The 27,500-nt window shown below is 42.7% G+C and overlaps 1 protein-coding gene and 1 long non-coding RNA gene across 4 annotated transcripts in view; one reads left to right on the plus strand and one right to left on the minus strand.

Annotated features, from left to right (window-relative positions):
• Positions 1-27,500, minus strand: part of LOC133561226 (uncharacterized) — a 381,703-nt gene that overhangs the window by 284,342 nt on the left and 69,861 nt on the right. The window lies entirely within an intron of this gene.
• Positions 5,750-6,296, plus strand: LOC133559942 (cAMP-regulated phosphoprotein 19-like). The gene has a single exon (XM_061911930.1). The coding sequence runs from the start codon at positions 5,784-5,786 to the stop codon at positions 6,075-6,077; it is 294 nt and encodes a 97-aa protein (XP_061767914.1). The 5' UTR covers positions 5,750-5,783; the 3' UTR covers positions 6,078-6,296.

The raw sequence follows: 27,500 nt of genomic DNA on the forward strand, positions 1-27,500 counted from the left end.
GTGTGTGAATGGGTAAATGTGGAAGTAGTGTCAAAGCGCTTTGAGTACCTTGAAGGTAGAAAAGCGCTATATAAGTACAACCCATTTATCATTTTATTTATTTAACATCTGAATCGCTCCCACTGTATAGGTTTTTTTTTCTTTTTTTTTCTCCTAGTCCTTCACTCTCACTTTCCTCATCCACAAATCTTTCATCCTTGCTCAAATTAACGGGGAAATCGTCGCTTTCTCGGTCCGAATCGCTCTCGCTGCTGGTGGCCATGATTGTAAACAATGTTCAGATGTGAGGAGCTCCACAACCCGTGACGTCACGCGCACATCGTCTGCTACTTCCGGTACAGGCAAAGCTTTTTTATTAGCGACCAAAAGTTGCAAACTTTATCGTGGATGTTCTCTACTAAATCCTTTCAGCAAAAATATGGCGAAATGATCGAGTATGACACATAGAATGGACCTGCTATCCCCGTTTAAATAAGAACATCTCATTTCAGTAGGCCTTTAACTTATGAGCTAAAACTGTTCTGTGACATGGATCAAAACATTTTTAAGTGAAATTTAAAAAAAATTCAGGCTATAAAGGCGCACTTAAAATCCTTTCATTTTCTCAACAATCGACAGTGCGCCTTAAAACCCGGTGCTCTTAATGTACGGAATACTTTTGGTTGTGCTTACCGACCTTGAAGCTACTTTATTTGGCACATGGTGAAATGATAAGAGTGACCAGTAGATGGCAGTCACACTTATGAGATACATGGAGACTACAATATGATGGCGGTCACACATAACAGATACTTGTAGTCTGCAATATGATGGCGGTATAGCTCGGTAGGTAGAGTGGCCGTGCCAGCAACTTGAGGGTTCCAGGTTCGATCCCTGCTTCCGCCATCCTAGTCACTGCCATTGTGTCCTTGGGCAAGACCTGCTCCCAGTGCCACCCACACTGGTTTAAATATAACTTAAATATTGGGTTTCACAATGTAAAGCGCTTTGAGTCACTAGAGAAAAAGCGCTATATAAACATAATTCACTTCACTTCACTTTAGTCACACAAGAGAAACGTGGCGACTGCACCGACACCTGGAGTCGAACTTTTTCAGCTCGGCCTCAGTCTATAAAAACATTACACCATCACACCCTAGACCAGGGGTGCCCACACTTTTTCTGCAGGCGAGCTACTTTTCAATTGACCAACTCGAGGGGATCTACCTCATTTATATATATCATTTATATTTATTTATTTATGAAAGAGACATTTTTGTAAACAAGTTAAATGTGTTTAATGATAATACAAGCATGTGTAACACATATAGATGTCTTTCTTTCACAAAGACAAGAATATAAGTTGGTGTATTACCTGATTCTGATGACTTGCATTGATTGGAATCAGACAGTAATGATGATAACGCCCACATTTTCAAATGGAGGAGAAAAAAAGTTGTCCTTTCTGTACAATACCACATGAAAGTGGTTGGTTTTTGGCATCTAATTCATCCAGCTTCCATACACTTTACAAGAAAAACATTGGCGGCAAATTCCGTAGCTTGCTTGATTGACATTCACGGCACCCGAGGGTCTTGTGAGATGACGCTGGCTGCTGCCAGTTCATTATTATGAAAAAATGACAGAGAGGAAGGCCAGAAACACTTTTTATTTCAACAGACTTTCGCGCCGTCCCTTCCGTCAAAACTCTAAAGGCCGACTGCACATTTCCTATCTTCACAATAAAAGCCCTGCTTCATGCTGCCTGCGCTAACAAAATAAGAGTCTCGGAAAGCTGGCGTGCACAAGTGATGTGCACGCCAGCTTTCTGAGGGATCGCTTGTGCACGCCAGTTTTCCCAGACTCTGTATTTAGTTAGTGCAGGCAGCAGGAAGCAGGGCTTTTATTGTGAAGATAGGAAATGTGCAGTCGGCCTTTAGAGTTTTGACGGAAGAGTCTGTTGAAATAAAAAGTGTTTCTCGCCTTCCTCTCGGTCATATTTTCATAATAATGATCTTGCAGCAGCCAGCGTCATCTCACAAGACCCTCCGGTACCGTGAATGTCATTTAAGTGACGTCTTGGTGAAGATTAATGATCACTCATTTTTAGGTCTATTTTTTTTTTTAAAAGCCTGGCTGGAGATCGACTGACACACCCCCCGCGGTCGACTGGTAGCTCGCGATCGACGTAATGGGCACCCCTGCCCTAGACAATTACCGCTTTTTTTCTCCTTGTGATCTTCCAGGGCTCCAACTCTTCCTTCCGCCTGTACAAATTGTCGTGATTAAAAGTAGTATGTTTATGTGTGCTTTGCAAATGAGCCATAAGAAGTATGGCTCATTTGCCCAAGAAGTAGCTCTTGGTTTCAAAAAGGTTGGTGACCCCTGCTGTAACGCACGTCTGCTCTTAGCGGGACTGGACCGAAAATGTACTTTTCAGTTCGTATGTTTCTTGTGCATGTTAAGAATTAACAATAAATCATTTCCATTCCATTTGTGCGGGGGAAACCAATAAATTCAGCACAATGCATATCTCCCGTGTCACTATTTGAATAAGAAACAATAGCGCCGTGTTATTTCTAAGCATTTCCAAGTATTTCATCACCGACGGTGGAATGGGAAGATTATCAGGTAGCCAACTGGCAGAAGATGAAATGAATGTAATATCCTCCAAAGAGGCTAAATAACAGCAACAGAAGACTAATCTTTCGCCATCATATAATGCCGTGCAACAATAACCACGCCACGCTATTATGTAAGAACACGTGTCTGAATATACATAATACTGCAATTTATTATTGATTCTACCCATCAGGGCTTTACTAATAGCCCACGGGGTCTCTTCCGCAGTTGTCGGGAACAAAGAATGACATTTCTATTTACGATGGCACAAAGCTGATATGTTTATGTGATATTTTTGGATGAGTTGGGGGCAAAAAAAGGCATCTCCTTGCAAGCGTGCAGCACAGTGGGCACATGTTGCTCTCGTCCACCTGCGCCTTTACATCAAGGCAGCGCCGTGAAAGCCTCGAATTTAGCGCCACAAAAGGCGCTTAATCCAGCAGCTGCTTTGTTTATGGATGACTTAGTCCGTGCTGCAGCTGTGCAAGGCCAAACTCACTGAGCATATATTGCTGAATTATTGATTCTTAATGGTGCACCATTGTTACAACATTAATGCGAGAGCCAACACTATAGAGCAGGTCTGGGGAAATTAAGAACCGGGGTCCACATGCGGCCCGTTAAGACATTCAATCTGGCCCGCCGGGCATTACCAAATATTTTTTTTTTAGATATTTAAGATCAGGGGTCTCCATACTTGCCAACGCTCCCGGATTTTTCGGGAGACTCCCAAAATTCAGTCCAAGCTGGAGGCCACGCCCCCTCCAGTTCCATGCGGACCTGAGTCAGGACAGCCTGTTTTCACGTCCGCTTCCCCACAATATAAACAGCGTGTCTGCCCAATGAAGTTATGATTGTAGAATGATCGAGGGTTTATTGTTAGGCTGTTCCATTAACGTCCTCCCAGCGCAGTACAACAACAGCAGTCACGTTTTTGTCTACCGTAAAGCGGTTCGTCTGCCGTAAACAGCAATGTTGTGACACTCTTAAACAGGACAATACTGCCATCCACTGTACATGCATATGGTTAGAAAAACAGTGACAGAGAATAGAACAAGAGTGCACAATTCAACCCTTAATTCAGCAATGAGTAAATGAGTGTTATGTGTGTGTATATGTGTAAATAAATGAACACTGAAATTCAAGTATATCTTATATATATATATATATACATATACAGTGGGGCAAAAAAGTATTTAGTCAGCCACCGATTGTCATCATCGGTGGCTGACTAAATACTTTTTTGCCCCACTGTATGTATGTATATATATATATATATATATATATATATATATATATACATAAACATAACATATATATATGATATATATATATATATACATATATATAAATAAACATATATATGTATATACATAAACATATATAACATATATATATACATACATAAACACACATATATATATATATATATATATATATATATATATATATATATGTATATATATATATATATATATATATATATATATATATATATTCTATTAATTTTTTTTTTTCGGCTTTTGACTCGCTCGACCGCTCTTAAAAGCAATGGGACTCTGTCTGTGAATGGAGCTTGTAGTTACATATTATATAAATATGTAAATATTATATAAATATGTAGATAAAGTTTTGTAATTATATTCCAACTCCGCGTTCTGCTTGGTCATCGCCGCTGCCTCCACCCCCACCCCCCCACACCACCACAAATAAATGCCTGACTATATATATATATATATATATATATATATACACATATATGTGTTTATTTGGATCTTTTAAATGTTATCAGTTCGTCATTCTGGAACTTTGAAGGTTTTGCCAGTTTACTCTTTTCTACAACTCTAGACATTTGAGTGTTTGTTATTCCGGAACTGTAAAGGGATGCGGTTTGTTCCCGTTTTCTCGCATTTCGTGGACATTCAGATGACGTCCCCCTCGTGGCTCATCTTCGTCAGACAACCCGCCCCCCCCCCGGTACGTTTTTGTCTCATTATACTTCTTTGTATGTCCCCGGTGAATAGAAGGTGATGATTATGCAAATGCTCAATCAGAGAGCAGCGGCGATAATGATCACAGCGCTCGTGTGTCCATTTGCACAGGAAGTTATTTTGAGTCCATTGTAGTCTTTTTTTTTCTTTTTTCCCCACACTTCCCACACTTGGATGTACAGTAGAAAAAGTGCAAGTGTCAGTCCACTCCGGCTGTAATGAGGGCAGACAGAAAGTGCAAAGCTATGAACAGGTAATTTTTTTTTTTCCCCCCCGGACGATTTGTGGAATGTTCGTTCTGGATGATTGTTTCGAGCTCCATTGAACATACCATATTTCCTTGAATTGCCGCCGGGGCGCTAATTACTTTAAAACCTCTTCTCACTCTGGCGCTTACCAAAGGCATGTGGTAAATTTAGGCCTGCGCTTATACATTTTGAGTGTGATGTAAGGATACCATCATGAAAAGCACATTTAATAAAAAAAACGTTATTATGGTCTTACTTTTACTTATAAATGAAGTCCATGCACAGCTCCTTCTGATCAAAAGTATCGATAACTTGTTTATAGAAGTCTTCCTTATCTTTCTTCAGTTTTAAAAGTCTCTCTGTCTGGATGGAGATCTTCCTTTATTACCTCCTGCTTCAATTGAAAGTCCAGTTTAGAAAACGTTTTTATTTTAGATATGTAATCCTCCATGTTAAAAAATAAACACACGCTGCTCACTCTTGCTGCTTGTTGTCACTTCTTCTGCAGCCGAGTCGTCGCAAGAAGGATCACTCGCGCCCTCTACCACCAGGAGGCGGGAGTCATTTATTGACTCATATTTGACACACGCAGCTACGGTATATTAACAAAACGTAGCTGCTTACTGTTCTTTTTAGCATATTCAATAGCTTGGACCTTAAATCCTACTGAATAGCTCTTAATCTTCTTCCCTTTATGTGATTTCAAATGATATAAATCAGCCTCCTCCATTTTGAAAATGATGACGGGTGAAGTTTCACTCGTGACGTGACGAGTTTGACCCTGTGGAAATTCTAGGCATATGCTAATTATTTGGCAAAACGAGTTTGACCCGGCGTTAATCCTGAGCCGGCGGTAATGCTAAGCATGCGCTAATTATTTTGCGAAACGAGTTTGACCCAACAGCACTCTTTCATCCATGATCCCGCACCCCTGGTGCAGGAAATGGATGACAAAGTTGTCAGTACAGAGAAAGCAGAAGAAGCCAAGATAAAGGTCATGCATCCCAATCTTGGAGCTAGACCGGGAGGTTCAGATTTTCTGAGAAAACGACTTCAGAAAGGGCTAAAGTATTTTGATTCTGGCGATTACAACATGGCCAAGGCCAAAATGAAGAATAAACACTTGCCATCAGCCCCAACAGAGAAGGCTCAGATTACAGGTGGTCACATCCCGACACCTCAGGACCTGCCTCAGAGAAAGACCTCTATTGTGACAAGCAAACTGGCTGAGAGATGAGGGTTTTTGTAGCTTTATTATAGCTCGGTATAGCTCGTTAGGTAGAGCGGCCGTGCCAGCAACTTGATGGTTCCAGGTTCATTTCCCGCTTTGGCCATCCTAGTCACTGCCGTTGTGTCCTTGGGCAAGACACTTTACCCACCTGCTCCCAGTGCCACCCACACTGCTTTAAATGGAACTTCGATATTGGGTTTCACTATGTAAAGCGCTTTGAGTCACTAGAGAAAAGCGCTATATATAAATATAATTCACAAATTCACAACAGTAATTCTAGTCAGGCGCATACTATATACCCGGCGGCAATTCAAGGAAATACGGTATTCCCCTTTGCATGTTTTCCCTCGTGTATGCGTGCGTTTTTTCCAGGTTCTGCCACATCCTGAAAACATGCATGCGATGAAGGCTTGTGCCAGAAACCTGAGGGTTGCAGGTTCGCTCCCCGCCTCTTGACATCCAAATCGCTGCTGTTGTGTCCTTGGGCAGGACACCTCACCTTCGCCCCCGGTGCAGCTCACAGTGGTGGTCGGAGGGGCCGTATGAAGTTTCAAACTGGCAGCCTCGCTTCCGTCAGTCAACCCCAGGCCAGCTGTGGCCTCAAATGTAGCTTACCACCAGCAGGTGTGAATGAAGGATGGGTTCCCACTTCTCTGTGAGCACTTTGTGTATCTAATAATAGAAAAGCGCGATATAAAATATAATCCATTATTTTGTTCGATGCCTGAGCAGACCAAGGTGTAGCACGCCCTTATATGGGTGTACCCGAAAATTGTACTCAAGTAAGAGTTGTCGTAACGAGGACTATGGTGTGGTTTGTTTTCTCGGAATGCAAGGGAAGGTGACAGGACATGGCGTGAAGGTAAATACATGATTTTAATCTTAAAGGCCTACTGAAATGAGATGTTCTTATTTAAACAGGGATAGCAGGTCCATTCTGTGTGTCATACTTGATCATTTCGAGATATTGCCATATTTTCGCTGAAAGGATTTAGTAGAGAACATCCACGATAAAGTTCCCAATTTTTGCTCGCTAATAAAAAAGCCTTGCCTGTACCGGAAGTAGCAGACGATGTGCGCGTGACGTCACGGGTTGTGGAGCTCCTCACATCTGAACATTGTTTACAATCATGGCCACCAGCAGCGAGAGCGATTCGGACCGAGAAAGCCACGATTTCCCCCATTAATTTGAGCGAGGATGAAAGATTCGTGGATGAGGAAAGTGAGAGTGAAGGACTTGTAAAAAATAAAAATAAAAAGACTATACAGTGGGAGCAATTCAGATGTTTAGACAAATTTACTTGGATAATTCTAGAATATCCCTCTTCTGCCTATTGTGTTACTGGTGTTTTTACTTTAAAGGCCTACTGAAATGAGATGTTCTTATTTAAACGGGGATAGCAGGTCCATTCTATGTGTCATACTTGATCATTTCGAGATATTGCCATATTTTCGCTGAAAGGATTTAGTCGAGAACATCGAGGATAAAGTTCCCAATTTTTGGTCGCTAATAAAAAAAGCCTTGCCTGTACCGGAAGTAGCAGACGATGTGTGCGTGACATCACGGGTTGTGGAGCTCCTCACATCTGAACATTGTTTACAATCATGGCCACCAGCAGCTAGAGCGTCCTTAGTTTTCCTTCGTCGACCTAATTCAGGGGTCGGGAACCTTTTTGGCTGAGAGAACCAAGAAGCCAAATATTTTTAAATGTATTTCCCTAAGAGCCATATAATGTTTTGTTTTTTTAACACTGAACACAACTAAACGCATGCATTTTTAACTAAGACCAACATTTCCAGAGTATAATAGGTCTCTTATTCTTTGTAATAACATTGTTATTCTGAACCTAACTGTGGAGGGGGCGTGGCCTGCAGCAAAGCGGGATGTTGCCAGGACCGGCCTCGAAATCAGCGACAGGTGCGTAGAAGGCCCACCTGGGCCTTTTTATCTAATCACCTGTCGCTCTGTTATAAGCAGCAGCCAGGGGGAGAGACAGGGTTGGGGCTGGAGCCAGAGTGCGAGTGAGGACGAAAGAGAAAAAGACAATTGCTGGAAAGCTACTGAGAGACTAATTGAAAAAAAGAAATACAATATTTTACCCTAAAACAGGCTCTCATGTGGGTGCTTGGTGGTCTGAAGAACCCCCAGGAGGACAAGCCCCACACTAACCAATAATAAATCAATTACTTCTTACCATTAACACAACTTCTTGAACATAAAAATGCATGAGAATGTTTTATATTTGGAATGTTATTTTTAACACTGTGATTACAAGTGGAATTATTCATTACTTATCGTGTTAAGCAATGTCAGCTCAGATTTATCCGAGAGCCAGATGCAGTCATCAAAAGAGCCACATCTGGCTCTAGAGCCATAGGTTCCCTACCCCTGACCTAATTGGTGAGTTTTTTTGTTATTCCAAATCTCGTTTTATTTCCTCATTGATTGAGTGATTTTTTGTTTATTCATAGATATTGTATTTGTATATATTACTAGAGTTCATTTTTCCTCCTGTTGGAGCGCTTTTTGTTCATTCTTCTTGATATTCTATTTTTGTTGGGTTATTTTCTTATAGTATAATTTTTTGGAGTGATTTTTTTGAGTTACATGTTTATCCTCGGATTTATTTTCCGTACGTTGTATATATTTTTGTGAAATACTTTTTTTTTACCGGAGGTTAAAAAGTTATTTCAAAATAAAAGCTGTTATTTTTGGAAACTTCCTTTCTGCATCTGGGTGCTCTCATTTCCAAGTCGTAACAAAAAGGTGATGTAACACAGTGGTGAACATGCCCTTTCCCAACTACTTTGGCACGTGTTGCAGCCATGAAATTCTAAGTTGATTATTATTTGCACAAAAAGTTAAGTTTATGAGTTTGAACATCAAATATGTTGTCTTTGTAGCATATTCAACTGAATATGGGTTAAAAAGAATCTGCAAATCATTGTATTCTGTTTATATTTACATCTAACACAATTTCCCAACTCTTATGGAAACGGGGTTTATTGGGTACATAAACTTCTACATTTCGATGTCCGGCCCTCTTCACGACGTACTTGAATAGTGAAGTGAAGTGAAGTGAATTATATTTATATAGCGCTTTTCTCTAGTGACTCAAAGCGCTTTACATAGTGAAACCCAATATCTAAGTTACATTTAAACCAGTGTGGGTGGCACTGGGAGCAGGTGGGTCAAGTGTCTTGCCCAAGGACACAACGGCAGTGACTAGGATGGCGGAAGCGGGAATCGAACCTGCAACCCTCAAGTTGCTGACATGGCCACTCTACCAACCGAGCTATACATATATATATATATATATATATATATATATATATATATATATATATATATATATATATATATATACACTACCGTTCAAAAGTTTGGGGTCACTCTGGTTAGAGCCTGTTTGTGCTGTCCTCTGAAGGGAGTAGAACACACCGCTGTAGGAAATCTTCAATTTCTTTGCAATTTCTCGCATAGAATAGCCTTCATTTCTAAGAACAAGAATAGACTGTCGAGTTTCAGATGAAAGTTCTCTTTTTCTGGCCATTTTGGGCGTTTAATTGACCCCACAAATGTGATGCTCCAGAAACACAATCTGCTCAAAGGAAGGTCAGTTTTGTAGCGTCTGTAACGAGCTAAACTGTTTTCAGATGTGTGATCATGATTGCACAAGGGTTTTCTAATCATCAATTAGCCTTCTGAGCCAAGGAGTAAACACATTGTACCATTAGAACACTGGAGTGATAGTTGCTGGAAATGGGCCTCCATACACCTATGTAGATATTGCACCAAAAACCAGACATTTGCAGCCAGAATAGTCATTTACCACATTAGCAATGTATAGAGTGTATTTCTTTAAAGTTAAGACTGGTTTAAAGTTATCTTCATTGAAAAGTACAGTGCTTTTCCTTCAAAAATAAGGACATTTCAATGTCAATCAATCAATCAATGTTTACTTATATAGCCCTAAATCACTAGTGTCTCAAAGGGCTGCACAAACCACTACGACATCCTCGGTAGGCCCACATAAGGGCAAGGAAAAATAGTTGGTTACAATGATGACTATGAGAACCTTGGAGAGGACGAAAGCAATGGATGTCGAGCGGGTCTAACATGATACTGTGAAAGTTCAATCCATAATGGATCCAACACAGTCGCAAGAGTCCAGTCCAAAGCGGATCCAACACAGCAGCGAGAGTCCCGTTCACAGCGGAGCCAGCAGGAAACCATCCCAAGCGGAGGCGGATCAGCAGCGCAGAGATGTCCCCAGCCCATACAGAGGCGAGCAGTACATGGCCACCGGATCGGACCGGACCCCCTCCACAAGGGAGAGTGGGACATAGAAGAAAAAGAAAAGAAACGGCAGATCAACTGGTCTAAAAAGGGAGTCTATTTAAAGGCTAGAGTATACAAATGAGTTTTAAGGTGAGACTTAAATGCTTCTACTGAGGTAGCATCTCGAACTGTTACCGGGAGGGCATTCCAGAGTATTGGAGCCCAAACGGAAAACGCTCTATAGCCCGCAGACTTTTTTTGGGCTTTGGGAATCACTGATAAGTCGGAGTCCTTTGAAGGCAGATTTCTTGCCGGGACATATGGTACAATACAATCGGCAAGATAGGATGGAGCTAGACCGTGTAGTATTTTATACGTAAGTAGTAAAACCTTAAAGTCACATCTTAAGTGCACAGGAAGCCAATGTGACCCCAAACTTTTGAACGGTAGTATATATATATATATATATATATATATATATATATATATATATATATATATATATATATATATATATATATATATATATATATATATATATATATATATACATATATATAGCCCCGCTCTATGTGTTTTTTAGGGGGAATTTGTTTAAAAAGTATTTGTCTCCCAAGTTTATGGTCTCATCTCCGGGCCGAATTTGGCCCTGGACCGGCAGTTGCACAGCCCCGACCTCAGGGATGCTTTTTGTGACGGTCACGGGGCAATGAGGCGCAGCAGAACCAACAACAAAGATTGTTCCCCGTGGCCTACTTCCTATCACGGACACTTCCTTTAAGTGCGCTCCTGTTTTCAAAGCAAAAAAAAAGGAAAAACCATACCGCTGAGATTGGCTTTTCAAATGCTCTATTTCCATTGTTGTAAAGAAGAAAAGGCATTTCATCTCGGAGCAATCGGGACAATAGGTTGGAAAATAAAAATGCTCCCGTCGGGCGCTCGGCCGCAGTCTTGGAGGGTACCAACACAACATCAATCACCGGCATGAAAAGTTGACATCGAGAAGGAACAAAACAAAAAAAAAAAAGTACATTTGTCAGGGGAAAAAGACGGCAAAACTTCTCGGGAGTTCTTCTTCGCTTCCTGGATGGCGGCCGGAACGGGCGGGCGTGCGTACGCCATCCCCCTCCCCTCCCCCGTCGCATCCCTGATGTTGTTATGCTGGCTAATGAAATAATCCTGCAACAATGCGCAGCCTAATGCTCCAATCAATGCCAATTAAAGTGCCAGCTTTTTTTTTCTCCTACCGTCCGCTATGACAAAAACACACAAATCATCAAGTCCGCCTTGGCTCCTCCTCGCTCGCCTCCATTTCATCTCGCCCGCGTGTCGGACATCAAATAAAGTAGGATAATAAAGCCGAGTGGCGGGGGGGAGTTGGTCGAGGAGTAAGACACAAAGTGGAGGCTTCTGCAGATCTCAGCATGTCTGCGGGACATTAAAATGTTTAAATACCGCTTCAAAGTGGAACGCTTTTCACTGCAAAAACTGAAATCTAAAAACAAACCCTGTTTCCATATGAGTTGGGAACTTGTGTTAGATGTAAATATAAACAGAATACAATGATTTCCAAATTATTTTCAACCCATATTCAGTTGAATGCACTACAAGATATTTGATGTTCAAACTCATAAACTTTATTTTGTATTTTTTGCAAATAATAATTAACTTAGAATTTCATGGCTGCAACACGTGCCAAAGTAGTTGGGAAAGGGCATGTTCACCACTGTGTTACATCACCTTATTTTTTTTAACAACACTCAATAAACATTTGGGAACTGAGGAAACTAATTGTTGAAGCTTTGAAAGTGGAATTCTTTCCCATTCTTGTTTTATGTAGAGCTTCAGTCCTTCAACAGTCTTCGCTATCATATTTTACGCTTCATAATGCGCCACACATTTTCCATGGGAGACAGGTCTGGACTGCAGGCGGGCCAGGAAAGTACCCGCACTCTTTTTCTACAAAGCCACGCTTGTAACACGTGCTGAATGTGGCTTGGCATTGTCTTGCTGAAATAAGCAGGGGCGTCCATGAAAAAGATGGCAGCATATGTTGTTCCAAAACCTGTATGTACCTTTCAGCATTAATGGTGCCTTCACAGATGTGTAAGTTACCCATGCCTTGGGCACTAATGCACCCCCATACCATCACAGATGCTGGCTTTTGAACTTTGCGTCGAAAACAGTCTAGATCAGGGGTGTCAAACTCAAATACAGAGTGGGCCAAAATTTAAAACTGAACAAAGCCGCGGGCCAAGGTTGAACAAATGAACCTTTTAATAGGGACCCAAACAAGTTTTGCAATGAATATTGAACAAGCCAGGCTTAAATAGGGCAGCGTGGTGGAACAGGGGTTAGTGCATCTGCCTCACAATACGAAGGTCCTGAGCAAACCTGGGTTCGACCCCGGGCTCGGGATCTTTCTGTGTGGAGTTTGCATGTTCTCCCCGTGACTGCGTGGGTTCCCTCCGGGTACTCCGGCTTCCTCCCATGGAACAGGCGGAGCTTATTTAACGTAATAGTGAAAAATCAACTTTCAAAAAACAAACAAAAAAACATCAGTGGTATATTAAATAAAATTTAATTTAAAAAATGGTTTCCTCTTCTTTTTACAGCCTTCTGAGGTAAAAATCACCATTAACTTTTTCCACAGGCTAATAAATTTGAAAATAAAATAAAAATGAGGTGGGCGGGGTTAGGTGGTAGCGGAGGCTGTATATTGTAGCGTTCCGGTAGAGTTAGTGCTGCAAGGGTTTCTGGGTATTTGTTGTGTTGTGTTTATGTTGTGTTACGGTGCGGGTGTTCTCCCCAAATGTGTTTTGTCATTCTTGTTTGGTGTGGGTTCACAGTGTGGCGCATATTTGTAACAATGTTAAAGTTGTTGTTTATACGGCCACCCTCAGTGTGACCTGTATGGCTGTTGACCAAGTATGTGTGTGTGAAAGCAGCATATATTATGTGACTTGGCCAGCACGCTGTTTATATGGAGGAAAAGAGGACGCTGAAGGCAGTGCCTTCAAGGCACGCTCCCAATATTGTTGTCCGGGTGGAAATCGGGAGAATGGTTGCCCAGGGAGATTTTCGGGAAGGGCAATAAACTTTGGGAGTCTCCCGGGAAAATCGGGAGGGTTGGCAAGTATGAGTATTAGCGGTGAATGTGGTGTTACCGGCGGGCCAGCTCTAATGTTAATTTGATATTGCCTCAAGGGCCAAATGAAATTAAACGGCGGGCCACATTTGGCCCGCGGGCCAGAGTTTGACACCCATGTGTTAGATGTAAATATAAACGGAATACAATGATTTGCAAATCCTTTTCAACCCATATTCAGACATTTGGGGGGAAAATTATGCATTTTTTGTGTTTGCCATAACAAAAATGGAGCTGTTTTTTTTTTGTTTTTGTTTGTTTGTTTTTAAACAAGGGTTGAAAACTAACAAACAAAAAAGATCAACATCAATACAACTTATAATTAACGGATAGATCTGAAGATGATCTCGAGATTATTATGTTAAAAAAAACACACGAAAAAATATATATATAATTTTTTTTGTAACACTTTAATGACAAAGAAGTTGAGGAGTGCTCATCAAACACTTATTTGGAACATCCCACAGGTGTGCAGGCTAATTGGGAACAGGTGGGTGCCATGATTGGGTATAAAAACAGCTTCCCAAAAAATGCTCAGTCTTTCACAAGAAAGGATGGGGCGAGGTACACCCCTTTGTCCACAACTGCGTGAGCAAATAGTCAAACAGTTTAAGAACAACGTTTCTCAAAGTGCAACTGCAAGAAATTTAGGGATTTCAACATCTACGCACCATAATATCATCAAAAGGTTCAGAGAATCTGGAGAAATCACTCCACGTAAGCGGCATGGCCGGAAACCAACATTGAATGACCGTGACCTTCGATCCCTCAGACGGCACTGTATCAAAAACCGACATCAATATCTAAAGGATATCACCACATGGGCTCAAAAACACTTCAGAAAACCACTGTCACTAAATACAGTTCATCGCTACATCTGTAAGTGCAAGTTGAAGATCTACTATGCAAAGAAAAAGCTATTTATCAACAACATCCAGAAACGCCGCCGGCTTCTCTGGGCCCGAGATCATCTAAGATGGACTGATGCAAAGTGGAAAAGTGTTCTGTGGTCTGACGAGTCCACATTTCAGATTTTTTGGGGAAATATTTGACATCGTATCATCCAGACCAAAGGGGAAGCGAACCATCCAGACTGTTATGAACGCAAAGTTGAAAAGCCAGCATCTGTGATGGTATGGGGGTGCATTAGTGCCCAAGGCATGGGTAACTTACACATCTGTGAAGGCACCATTGATGCTGAAAGGTACATACAGGTTTTGGAACAACATATGCTCCGTCTTTTTCATGGACGCCCCTGCTTATTTCAACACGACAATGCCAAGCTGCATTCAGCACGTGTTACAACAGCGTGGCTTTGTAAAAAAAAAGAATGCGGGTACTTTACTGGTTTGCTTCAGTCCAGACCTGTCTACCATGGAAAATGTGTGGCGCATTATGAAGCGTAAAATACAACAGCGGAGACCCCGGACTGTTGAAGGACTGAAGCTCTACATAAAACAAGAATGGGAAAGAATTCCACTTTCAAAGCTTCATCAATTAATTTCCGAACATTTGAGTGTTTTTAAAAGAAAAGGTGATGTAACACAGTGGTGAACATGCCCTTTCCCAACTACTTTGGCATGTGTTGCAGCCATGAAATTCTAAGTTAATGATTATTTGCAAAACAAAATAAAGTTTATGAGTTTGAACATCAAATATGTTGTCTTTGTAGCATATTCAATTGAATATTTTTTTTATTTTTATAGGTTGATTGGCAACACTAAAATTGGCCCTAGTGTGTGAATGTGAGTCTGAATGTTGTCTGTCTATCTGTGTTGGCCCTGCGATGAGGTAGCGACTTGTCCAGGGTGTACCCCGCCTTCCGCCCGATTGTAGCTGAGATAGGCGCCAGCGCCCCCCGCGACCCCAAAAGGGAATAAGCGGTAGAAAATGGATGGATGGATTTTTTTATTTTATTTATTTATTTATTTCGGCAATCTTCACATAAAACAAAGAACAACAAAAAAAGAAAAAAAAAAAACACTCATTTGAGCAATGATTGAGCCGACAGGGTGTAGGTTGAAGCAACGCTTATATAAACCTACCCCATCACAACAAGAACAAAGTTCAAAATATATAAAATCTAAAACATGCTTCACTTATATTATTTTTATTTTTTTAAACAATATATAAGCAACATATATGTAGCAACCGTCTCATATACACAGTTTAACATTTAAATCAAACATATACATTTGTACACTTATATATATATTATATATACACAATTTATTTAAATTCCATATAAAGTGGTAATATATACATTTTAATATAACCTATATGTATAATTATGAAATCATAAATTGTATTTATATACATATTATATATTATTGTCTTTCTAAAACAATGTTTGCTCTTCTTTCTTATATTTACTAATGATAAATGATTTAAAAAGCTTTTTAAACTGGTTTATGTTGGTGCAAATCATTGTATTCCGTTTATATTTACATCTAACACAATTTTTCAACTCATATGGAAACAGGGTTTGTATTTTTGTTTTATTTACCATTTACACAACGTGCCAACTTCACTGGTTTTGGGTTATGTATTAGTTTTAGCCTAATAGAGGGAAATGTTGCCCTAGTGTGTGAAAGTGAGTGTGAATGTTGTCTGTCTGTCTGTGTTGGCCCTGCGATGAGGTGGCGACTTGTCCAGGGTGTACCCCGCCTTCCGCCCGATTGTAGCTGAGATAGGCGCCAGCGCCCCCCGCGACCCCAAAAGGGAATAAGCGGTAGAAAATGGATGGATGTTCGCACTTTTTCCCAAAATTTTTTTCCCATTTTTTTGCTTTTTTTCGGTCAGCTTTTGTCATTGTTCTCCGCACAAAGCCGAGCAGGGCGACGGCGGCTGAAAGTGTGTCCGGCTAAATACGTTCCCTTTCATCCGGCTTAGCGCCGCAAATGGATCTTATTGTTTTGAAGAACCTCCATTTTCGGATATTCTGCAGCGAGGGGAGGGTTTCACGCTGACTTATTGCAGCGAGCGAGGTGGTGGTCCTTATCAAGACCGCATTCAGGGCCGCACAATTGAGCAATTTGAGTGGTGCACCAAGAGGAAGGCGGGAAAGGGTGCTTGAGGGTAATGACAGGCTGGTCATACACTTTACACCAGCGAGGTCCAGAGTGCGGCCCGGGGGCCATTTTTTAACGGCCCCACGACACATTTTAAAAATACGATTGAAAAAAATTAAAAAGTGGTATAAAGGAGCAAACGGGTGAAAATGTAACAAGAAAATGTTGCAATGTTTACTCTAACACAAGGGTAGGGAACCTATGGCTCTAGAGCCAGATGTGGCTCTTTCGATGACTTCATCTGTCTCTCAGATAAATCTGAGCTGACATTGCTTAAAATGGTAAGTCATGAATAATTCCGCTGGTAATCACCAAAATAACGTTCAAAATATAAAACATTCTCCATCCATCCATCATCTTCCGCTTATCCGAGGTCGGGTCGCGGGGGCAACAGCCTAAGCAGGGAAACCCAGACTTCCCTCTCCCCAGCCACTTCGTCTAGCTCTTCCCGGGGGATCCCGAGGTGTTCCCAGGCCAGCCGGGAGACAGTCTTCCCAACGTGTCCTGGGTCTTCCCCGTGGCCTCCTACCGGTTGGACGTGCCCTAAACACCTCCCTAGGGAGGCGTTCGGGTGGCATCCTGACCAGATGCCCGAACCACCTCATCTGGCTCCTCTCGATGTGAAGGAGCAGCGGCTTTACTTTGAGTTCCTCCCGGATGGCAGAGCTTCTCACCCTATCTCTAAGGGAGAGACCCAAACTCATTTGGGCCGCTTGTACCCGTGATCTTATCCTTTCGGTCATGACCCAAAGCTCATGACCATAAGTGAGGATGGGAACGTAGCTCGGCCGGTAAATTGAGAGCTTTGCCTTCCGGCTCAGCTCCTTTTTCACCACAACGGATCGATACAACGTCCGCATTACTGAAGACGCCGCACCGATCCGCCTGTCGATCTCACGATCCACTCTTCCCTCACTCGTGAACAAGACTCCTAGGTACTTGAACTCCTCCACTTGGGGCAGGGTCTCCTCCCCAACCCGGGGATGGCATTCCACCCAAAACATTCTCATGCATTTTAATTCATCTATCCTGTCAGGTCGAGTTGTTGACGAACCCCAAGATGCAGAGATGGTTGCAGGCGTTGTGAAGGAAAACATGATTTAATGTCCAAAATATAAAGAAAAAACACAAACCAGGAACGGACAAATTGGAAACAGGAACTAGGAACAAAAAGACGGAAAGCAGGCCACCGCATGCTGGAACAGCGACGGGAATCCATACATCCATCCATTTTCTACTGCTTATTCCCTTTTGGGGTCGCGGGGGGCACTGGCGCCTATCTCAGCTACAATCGGGCGGAAGGCGGGGTACACCCTGGACAAGTCGCCACCTCATCGCAGGGCCAACACAGATAGACAGACAACATTCACACTCACATTCACACACTAGGGCCAATTTAGTGTTGCCAATCAACCTATCCCCAGGTGCATGTCTTTGGAAGTGGGAGGAAGCCGGAGTACCCGGAGGGAACCCACGCATTCACGGGGAGAACATGCAAACTCCACACAGGAAGATCCCGAGCCTGGATTTGAACCCAGGACTGCATGACCTTAGTATTGTGAGGCAGACGCACTAACCCCTCTTCCACCGTGAAGCCCAACATCGACAGGTATTAGTGACAATAATCCAGCACTGACTGGAGAGGAAAGCAGGTCTAAATAGTGGCTGGCAGATTGACGCCAGGTGTGGCCAGGTGCTAATCAGCGACAGTTAAGGGGAAACAGCACTCAGGGAGACAACTAAAGGCAGGAAACAAAGACAAATGCAGAGGAAAAACTAAGACATAGTCAAACTGTCAAGGACAAGCCTGACACATCCGGTTTCTATTCAAGAAGTCGCATTAATGGTAAGAAGTATTTTATTTATTGTTGGTTCGCTTCAGAATAACAATGTTATTAAAAAGAACTTATAACACTCTAAAAATGTTAGTCTTACTTAAAAATGCACGCATTTAGTTGTATTCAGTATTAAAAAAAATATTATATGGCTATAAGGAAATACTTTTTAAAATATTTGGCTTGTATGGCTCTTTCGGCCAAAAAGGTTCCCGACCCCTGCAATGCAGGCTGTTTCTTTCTTTAAAACATAATAATGAATCAAAATCAATGTCATTGTGAATTATTGACCTATTCAAGGCTCCAATTACGTCACATTAAATATTCCACTTTGAGATATTTTGGGGGAAAATTATGCATTCTTTGTGTTTGCTATATAAAAAAATGGAAGCTGTTTTTTTTGTTTGTTTTTGTTTTTTTAAATAAGGGTGAAAACCAAGAAACAAAAAACATACTTATAATTAACGGATAGATCTGAAGATGATCTCGAGATTATTATGTTAAAAGTAAACAGTAAAAAAAAAAAATATATATATATATATATATATATAATTTAATTTTTGACACTTTAATGAGCAGGACCCTTTTGGATCCCCAATAATTTTGGTGTGATTTTTGTTTTTAATGTCATTGCTCAAAAAATAATAATGAATTAAAATCAATGTCATTGTGAATTATTGACCTATTCAAGGCTCCAATTATGTCACATTAAATATTCCACTTTGAGATATTTTGGGGGGAAAATTATGCATTTTTTGTGTTTGCCATAACAAAAGATGGAGCTGTTTTTTTGTTTGTTTGTTTGTTTGTGTGTTTGTTTTTAAACAAGGGTTGAAAACGAACAAACAAAAAAGATAAACAGCAATACAACTTATATTTAACGGATAGATCTGAAGATGATTTCGATATTGTTATGTTAAAAGTAAACAGTAAAAAATATATGTATATAATTTATTTTTTTTAACTTTAATGAGTAGGACCCTTTTGGATCCCCAATTATTTTGGTGTGATTTTTTTTTTTTTTTAATGTCATTGCTCAAAAAATAATAATGAATTAAAATCAATGTCATTGTGAATTATTGACCTATTCAAGGCTCCAATTACGTCACATTAAATATTCCACTTTGAGATATTTTGAGGGAAAATTATGCATTTTTTGTGTTTGCTATATAAAAAATGAAGCTGTTTTTGTTTTTTTAAATAAGGCTTGAAAACGAACAGACAAAAAACATAAACAACAATACAACTTATAATTAACAGATAGATCTGAAGATGATCTCGAGATTATTATGTTAAAAGTAAATGGTAAAAAAAATATATATAATTTATTTTTATAACTTTAATGAGTAGGACCCTTTTGGATCCCCAGTTATTTTGGTGTGAAAACTGTAATTATTAGTTGTGTTATGTGTGACCATGTGTGTTCACCTTTGTGTTAGTTGCATTTTATTTGTGTGTTTTTTTGCGCCCTGACTAGGGTAGGTTGTTTGGATTGTGTCGTATCAGTAAATACTGTGCAAATTTCAAGGGACATTGATCTGATTTATTGGGGACCAACCCAAGTCGGTTTTTGTCGGTACTAAAATACTCTGTCCATGTCTCAGGTTTTAGTTATTGGGGAAACAAAAATGAATTTATTGTACTGTTTTTGACAGTGAAAACTACCAAAATGTCCCCCGCATCCTTTGATTTGTCAGTCGGTGGCCCCTTAGTGGAACAAGTTTTTTAGCATGCTAGATTTTTTGCAGTTACTTGATGTACTTTACCTGTTAGTATGCCATTTTTTGTATCCTAGCTTATTTTTTAGTTGATTTTGTAGGTTTACACACACCTCAGTCACGTTTAATGAAACCTTTATATGAATGTTTTCTGCATGTAAACTGTAATTATTAGTTGTGTTATGTGTGACCATGTGTGTTCACCTTTGTGTTAGTTGCATTTTATTTGTTTTGTTTTTTGCGCTCTGACTAGGGTAGGTTGTTTGGATTGTGTCGTATCAGTAAATACTGTGCCAATTTCAAGGGACATTGATCTGATTTATTGGTGACCAACCTAAGTCGGTGTTTTTGAGTACTGAAGTACCGCGTCTCAGGTGTAGTTCTTGGGGAAACAAAAATGTATTTGTTGTACTGGTTTTGACAGTGAAAACTACCAAAATGTCCCCCGCATCCTTTGATTTGTCAGTCGGTGGCCCCTGATCCAATCTAACAAATCAGATTCAACTATGAAAAAGACCTTAGTGAAAAACAGCCCTAAACATTTATTCATACCTTTAATTTATACATTCAATTACAATTTTATGGATTTTTTAAAACGATTTTAATGGCATTTTTATTCATGAAACGCCATTCCAGTTTCACGCCGCTTCCCGCAGACACGCTGCTTATTTTGATTCGGTCCTGAAGCGGACGCCGTTCGCCTCATTAGCCGATTAACCAGACGTGCGAAAGATGCAACGGGCGGCGTTTAGATCAGGGCGAGCCCCGCGTCACCTTCCCGGTGAGAGTGATGGCGCCGGACGTGCTAACTAGTGGCGCTGCCAACCACCGCGGGGGCGGCGGAGGCGATGTGGCGAGCGGAGCCGCTTGGGTCCGTGGGCATAGCCTTTTATGCTGGACTTTCCTGCGTGTAACACAACAAACGTGTGTGTAGGCAGTAACACACAAACACACACACACAAACACACACACACACACATAACGATTTCCATCCACGGGAGAGCTGAGCATTACATGCACCGCTTGTTGCAGCGGCAGAACAAATAACGACACTCAGGATATCACGTCAATACAGGGAAAACAATAAAAAGCTCCATTTACCTTCTTTTCGGGGGCGTTCCAGCCAACATAATGTGGAACCATCCCAAAGTTCAGTGGTCGACCTTGACCACTTGTCCACCCGCCATTACATGTGAGCACCAAGGAGCGGCGTATGTACAGGATGGTGGTTCTTCACGCCGGCGTGACCCTGAGTGAAGACTGTGTGGACCAGCATCCATGTTTTTAGTCCTGTTCACAGCCAGAATAGCCACCGTGTTAAAGGAGACTCTTGATGAATTCTCTGACTTATAAAATGTTAGAATGTTACATAACACTGCCGACGCACCCGATTTTTCCGGGAGACTCACGAATTTCAGTGCCCCTCCCGTAAATCTCCTGGGTCAACCAAACTCCCGAATTCCACCCTGACAACAGGATTGGGGGCGTACTTTAAGGCAGTGGTCCCCAACCTTTGTGTAGCTGCGGACCGGTCAATGTTTGATGATTTGTCCTGCAGCCCGGGGGCTGTTGTTGATTTAATAAAAAATGAAAAAAATAAAAAAATAAAAATTGAATTTAGAAAAAATATATATATATATATATATATAAAATCTTCTGCGGCCAGGTACCAATCGGGCCTCGGCCCGGTGGTTGGGGGCCACTGCTTTAGAGGCACCGCCTTTAGCGTCCTCTCTCACCTGCCATCACGTTCATTTTTCCTCAAACACATTTCGGGAGAACATCCGCTCCGTAACACAACATAAACACAACAGAACAAATACCCAACACCCCTTGCAGCACTAACTCTTCCAGGACGCTACAATATACACCCCCGCTACCACAAAACCCCGCTCCCCCATCTCCCGAATAATATTGGTTGGATGTTCTTTTAACTGGTTCAATGTTAACGCTGGTTTCACGCACGCACGCTCACTTTCCCCCCCGCCAACCCACTCACAGAGTCGACCGCCCGCCCGCTCACACAGCCACCCACCCAGTCACACAGCCACCCGCCCGCTTGCACGCCCGCCCGCCCGCCCCGCTCGTCCGCCAACCCACTCACACAGCCACCCGCCCGCTCGCACATCCACCCGCTCACACGTCCGACCACTTGCTCGTCCACCCACCCACTCACACAGCCACCCACCCGCTCGCACACCCGCTCGCTCGCCCGCCCGCCCGCCCACTCACACAGCCGCCCGCTCGCTCGCACACCCACCCGCCCACTCACACATCCGCCCACTTGCTCATCCGTCCGCCTACTTGCTCATCCGTCCGCCCACTTGCTCATCCGTCCGCCCACTCACACAGCCACCCGCCCGCTCGCACTACCGCTCGCTCACCCACCCGCCCACTCACACGTCCGCCCACTTGCTCATCCGCCCGCCCACTCACACAGCCACCCGCCCGCTCGCACTCCCGCTCGCTCACCCGTCCGTCCGCTCACACGCCAGCCCACTTGCTCGTCCGCCCACCCACTCACACAGCCGCCCGCTCGCTCGCCCACCCGTTCACTCACACGCCCACCCACTTGCTCGTCCGCCTGCCCACTTGCCCGTCCGCCCACTCACAGAGCCTCCCGCTCGCTCACCCGCCCGTCCGCTCACACGCCCGCCCACTTGGTTGTCCGCCCGCCCAGTCACAGGGCCAACCGCCCGCTCACCCGCCCGTCCGCTCACACGCCCGCCCACTTGGTTGTCCGCCCGCCCAGTCACAGGGCCAACCGCCCGCTCACCCGCCCGTCCGCTCACACGCCCGCCCACTTGGTTGTCCGCCCGCCCAGTCACAGGGCCACCCGCCCGCTCGCACACCTGCCCGCCCACTCACTCGCTCGTCCACCCGCCCGCCCGCCCGTCAGCCCGCTCGCACAGCCACTCGCCCGCACGCACACTTGTATAAACAACTTGTACACTCACCTCAACCCCACCATCTCCAGAATTCGGAGGTCATAAATGTTGGCAAGTATGTGTTAGATACTCATGTTAAAGCGTCACATCCATACTTGCCAACCCTCCAGATTTTCCCGGGAAACTCCCGAATTTCAGTGCCCCTCCCAAAAATCTCCCTGGTCAACCAATCTCCCGAATTTCTCCTGAATTCCACCCGGACAACAGGACTGGGGGCGTGCTTTAGAGGCACCGCCTTTAGCGTCCTCTCTCACCTGCCATCACGTCCTTTTTCCTCAAACACATTTCGGGAGAACATCCGCTCCGTAACAAAACATAAACACAACAGAACAAACCCGTTGCAGAACAAACTAATCCGGGAAGCTACAACATACACCCCCGCCCCCTACAACCCTCCCTACCTCAACCCCCCAACTACCAAATTCGGATGTCTCAAGGTTGGTGCCAAGCCAATCACATAATGGTTGTATGATCTTTTAACTGGTTTAATGATAATGTTAGTTGCACGCCCGCATAGTCAACATGGTCAACAGCCATACAGGTCACACTGAGGGTGGCTGTATAAACAACTTTAACACTGTTACAAATATGCACCACACTGTGAACCCACACCAAACAAGAACGACAAACACATTTCGGGAGAACATCTGCACCGTAACACAACATAAACACAACAGTACTAGGATGACAGGGGATGCAAAACAATAACAGTGCAATACGTTTTCATAACATGGTCACTCCTGCCTACTTTTGTCTTGTTATATTCTTATTTTACTGTTATATTTTTATTCCCATTGTTGCTTTTAATTTTTTTTATTCTTATTGTAATATTTTTTTATTTTGTTTCCATTTAAACCCCCATTATTTACTTTTTACTTTTTTTTTAAATTGATCTCAACTCTGTACACTGCTGCTGGAATTTTAATTTTAATTTTCCTGAAGGAACTCTCCTGAAGGAATCAATAACGTACTATCTATCTATCTATCTAGAACCAATACCCACAACCCCTTGCAGCACTAACTTTTCCGGGCATCTATGGCTTTTGGAGCTCAGTGCACAACTGCAAACACAACAAGGAGGAGACGAGGAAGTAGAATGAAGAAGAGATATGGCCACGACGAGGAGGAAGAAGAAATACGCTTGCAAGTTCCAAAAAGACTTTCATTTCCTGCAGTCCAAAATTAGAACGCTGTAGTTACAAATCAGTCTTCAACCCTCAGATGCCGACATGCAGTGTTCTGACAGGTCGGTCCCAAATTAGATCTGCACTCTTGCACTCTTGTACGAACCCTGTTTCCATATGAGTTGGGAAATTGTGTTAGATGTAAATATAAACAGAATACAAATCATTTTCAAGCCATATTCAGTTGAATATGCTACAAAGACAACATATTTGATGTTCAAACTCATAAACATTTTTTTTTTTTGCAAATAATCATTAACTTTAGAATTTGATGCCAGCAACATGTGACAAAGAAGTTGGGAAAGGTGGCAATAAATACTGATAAAGTTGAGAAATGCTCATCAAACACTTATTTGGAACATCCCACAGGTGTGCAGGCTAATTGGGAACAGGTGGGTGCCATGATTGGGTATAAAAACAGCTTCCATGAAATGCTAAGTAATTCACAAACAAGGATGGGCCGAGGTACACCCCTTTGTCCACAACTGTGTGAGCAAATAGTCAAACAGTTTAAGAACAACCTTTCTCAAAGTGCAATTGCAAGACATTTAGGGATTTCAACATCTACGCTCCATAATATCATCAAAAGGTTCAGAGAATCTGGAGAAATCACTCCACGTAAGCGGCATGGCCGGAAACCAACATTGAAGGACCGTGACCTTCGATCCCTCAGATGGCACTGTATCAAAAACCGACATCAATCTCTAAAGGATATCACCACATGGGCTCAGGAACACTTCAGAAAACCACTGTCACGAAATAAAGTTTGTTGCTACATCTGTAAGTGCAAGTTAAAGCTCTACTATGCAAAGCTAGAGCCATTTATCAACAACATCCAGGAACGCCACCGGCTTCTCTGGGCCCGAGATCATCTGAAGTGGAAAAGTGTTCTGTGGTCTCACGAGTCCACATTTCAAATTGTTTTTGGAAATATTCAACATCGTGTCATCCGGACCAAAGGGGAAGCGAACCATCCAGACTGTTATCGACGCAAAGTTCGAAAGCCAGCATGTGTGATGGTATGGGGGTGCATTAGTGCCCAAGGCATGGGTAACTTACACATCTGTGAAGGCACTATTAATGCTGAAAGGTACATACAGGTTTTGGAACAACATATGCTCCGTCTTTTTTATGGACGCCCCTGCTTATTTCATAACTGGAATAATCCATAGGCTAGAAAATGCATGGTGTATGATGTTTTTTCTTTCTTATGTAGAATACACAAGTGAAACAAAAAGTTTTGCTTATTCCAGCAAGTAGAAAAACAAGGTACAACTAACATGCAACTCATAACTTAAGCCGTCTTTTTAGTCATTTTAAATCCCGAATTGAAAATCCCAGAAAAAGTGGGATTTTCAAAAACTGAAGTTCCTGCAGTCCTGGGTTCAAATCCAGGCTCGGGAACTTTCTGTGTGGAGTTTGCATGTTCTCCCCGTGACTGCGTGGGTTCCCTCCGGGTACTCGGGCTTCCTCCCACCTCCAAAGACATGCACCTGGGGATAGGTTGATTGGCAACACTAAATGGTCCCTAGTGTGTGAATGTTGTCTGTCTATCTGTGTTGGCCCTGCGATGAGGTGGCGACTTGTCCAGAGTGTACCCCGCCTTCCACCCGATTGTAGCTGAGATAGGCGCCAGCGCCCCCCGCGACTCTAAAAGGGAATAAGCGGTAGAAAATGGATGGATGGATGGAACTATATTCATACTGAGGTGAAAAAAAAAGAAAAAAGAATGCTGTTGAAAAGAACGCCAGCAGACATTGTTTTAGTCTTTGTCTCCAAATCAGCCCTTAAATTACAAACCCCTTTTCCATGTGAGTTGGGAAATTGTGTTGGATGTAAATATAAACTAAAGGTACATACAGGTTTTGGAACAACATATGCTGCCATCTAAGTGCCGTCTTTTTCATGGACGCCCCTGCTTATTTCAGCAAGACAATACCAAGCCACATTCAGCACGTGTTACAACAGCGTGGCTTTGTAAAAAAAAGACTGCTTTCCTAGCCCGCCTGCAGTCCCATCCAAAATGTGTGGCGCATTATGAAGCGTTAAAATACGACCCCGGACTGTTGAAGGACTGAATCTCTACATAAAACAAGAATGGGAAAGAATTCCACTTTCAAAGCTTCAACAATTAGTTTCCTTGGTTCCCAAATGTTTATGGAGTGTTGTTAAAAGAAAAGGTGATGTAACACAGTGGTGAACATGCCCTTTCCCAACTACTTTGGCACGTGTTGCAGTCATGAAATTCTAAGTTAATTATTATTTGCACAAAAATAACAAAAGATTATGAGTTTGAACATCAAATATCTTGTCTTTGTAGCATATTCAACTGAATATGGGTTGAAAAGGATTTGCAAATCATTGTATTCTGTTTATATTTACATCTAACACAATTTCCCAACTCATATGGAAACGGGGTTTGTAGTTGTGACCCGCTTCCACCGGGAGTTATCTTGGCTGTAAGCCTCCAGCCGTGAGCACTCGCAACAAGAAAACCTAACAAAAATGTGTCTGCGGCTCAGTTAATACCTGCTCCTGTACATTGGCGGTAAAATCCATCCATCTTCTTCCGCTTATCCGAGGTCGGGTACGGGGACAGCAGCCTAAGCAGGGAAACCCAGACTTCCCTCTCCCCAGCCACTTCGTCTAGCTCTTCCCGGGGGATCCCGAAGCGTTCCCAGGCCAGCCGGGAGACATAGTCTTCCCAACGTGTCCTGGGTCTTCCCCGTGGCCTCCTACCGGTTGGACGTGCCCTAAACACCTCCCTAGGGAGGCGTTCGGGTGGCATCCTGACCAGATGCCCGAACCACCTCATCTGGCTCCTCTCCATGTGGAGGAGCAGCGGCTTTACTTTGAGTTCCTCCCGGATGGTAGAGCTTCTCACCCTATCTCTAAGGGAGAGACCCAAACTCATCTGGGCCGCTTGTACGCGTGATCTTATCCTTTCGGTCATGACCCAAAGCTCATGACCATAGGTGAGGTTTGGAACGTAGATCGACCGGTAAATTGAGAGCTTTGCCTTCCGGCTCAGCTCTTTCTTCACCACAACGGATCGGTACAACGTCCGCATTACTGAAGACGCTGTAAAATAAAAAAAAAATTAAAAAAAGGTCTGCTCTGCAGGCCGAGCGACCGCTGGTACGGCCGCCCCGCCGGTGTGCTTTATCGCTAACTCCTGACAGAATTCGGCGGCCGGCGAATCACTTTAGCGCGGAGCGGGCCAGACTGTGAGCAGCTGTGATC

The sequence above is a fragment of the Nerophis ophidion genome, linkage group LG10 (assembly GCF_033978795.1).
Source record: "Nerophis ophidion isolate RoL-2023_Sa linkage group LG10, RoL_Noph_v1.0, whole genome shotgun sequence".
NCBI lineage: Eukaryota > Metazoa > Chordata > Actinopteri > Syngnathiformes > Syngnathidae > Nerophis > Nerophis ophidion.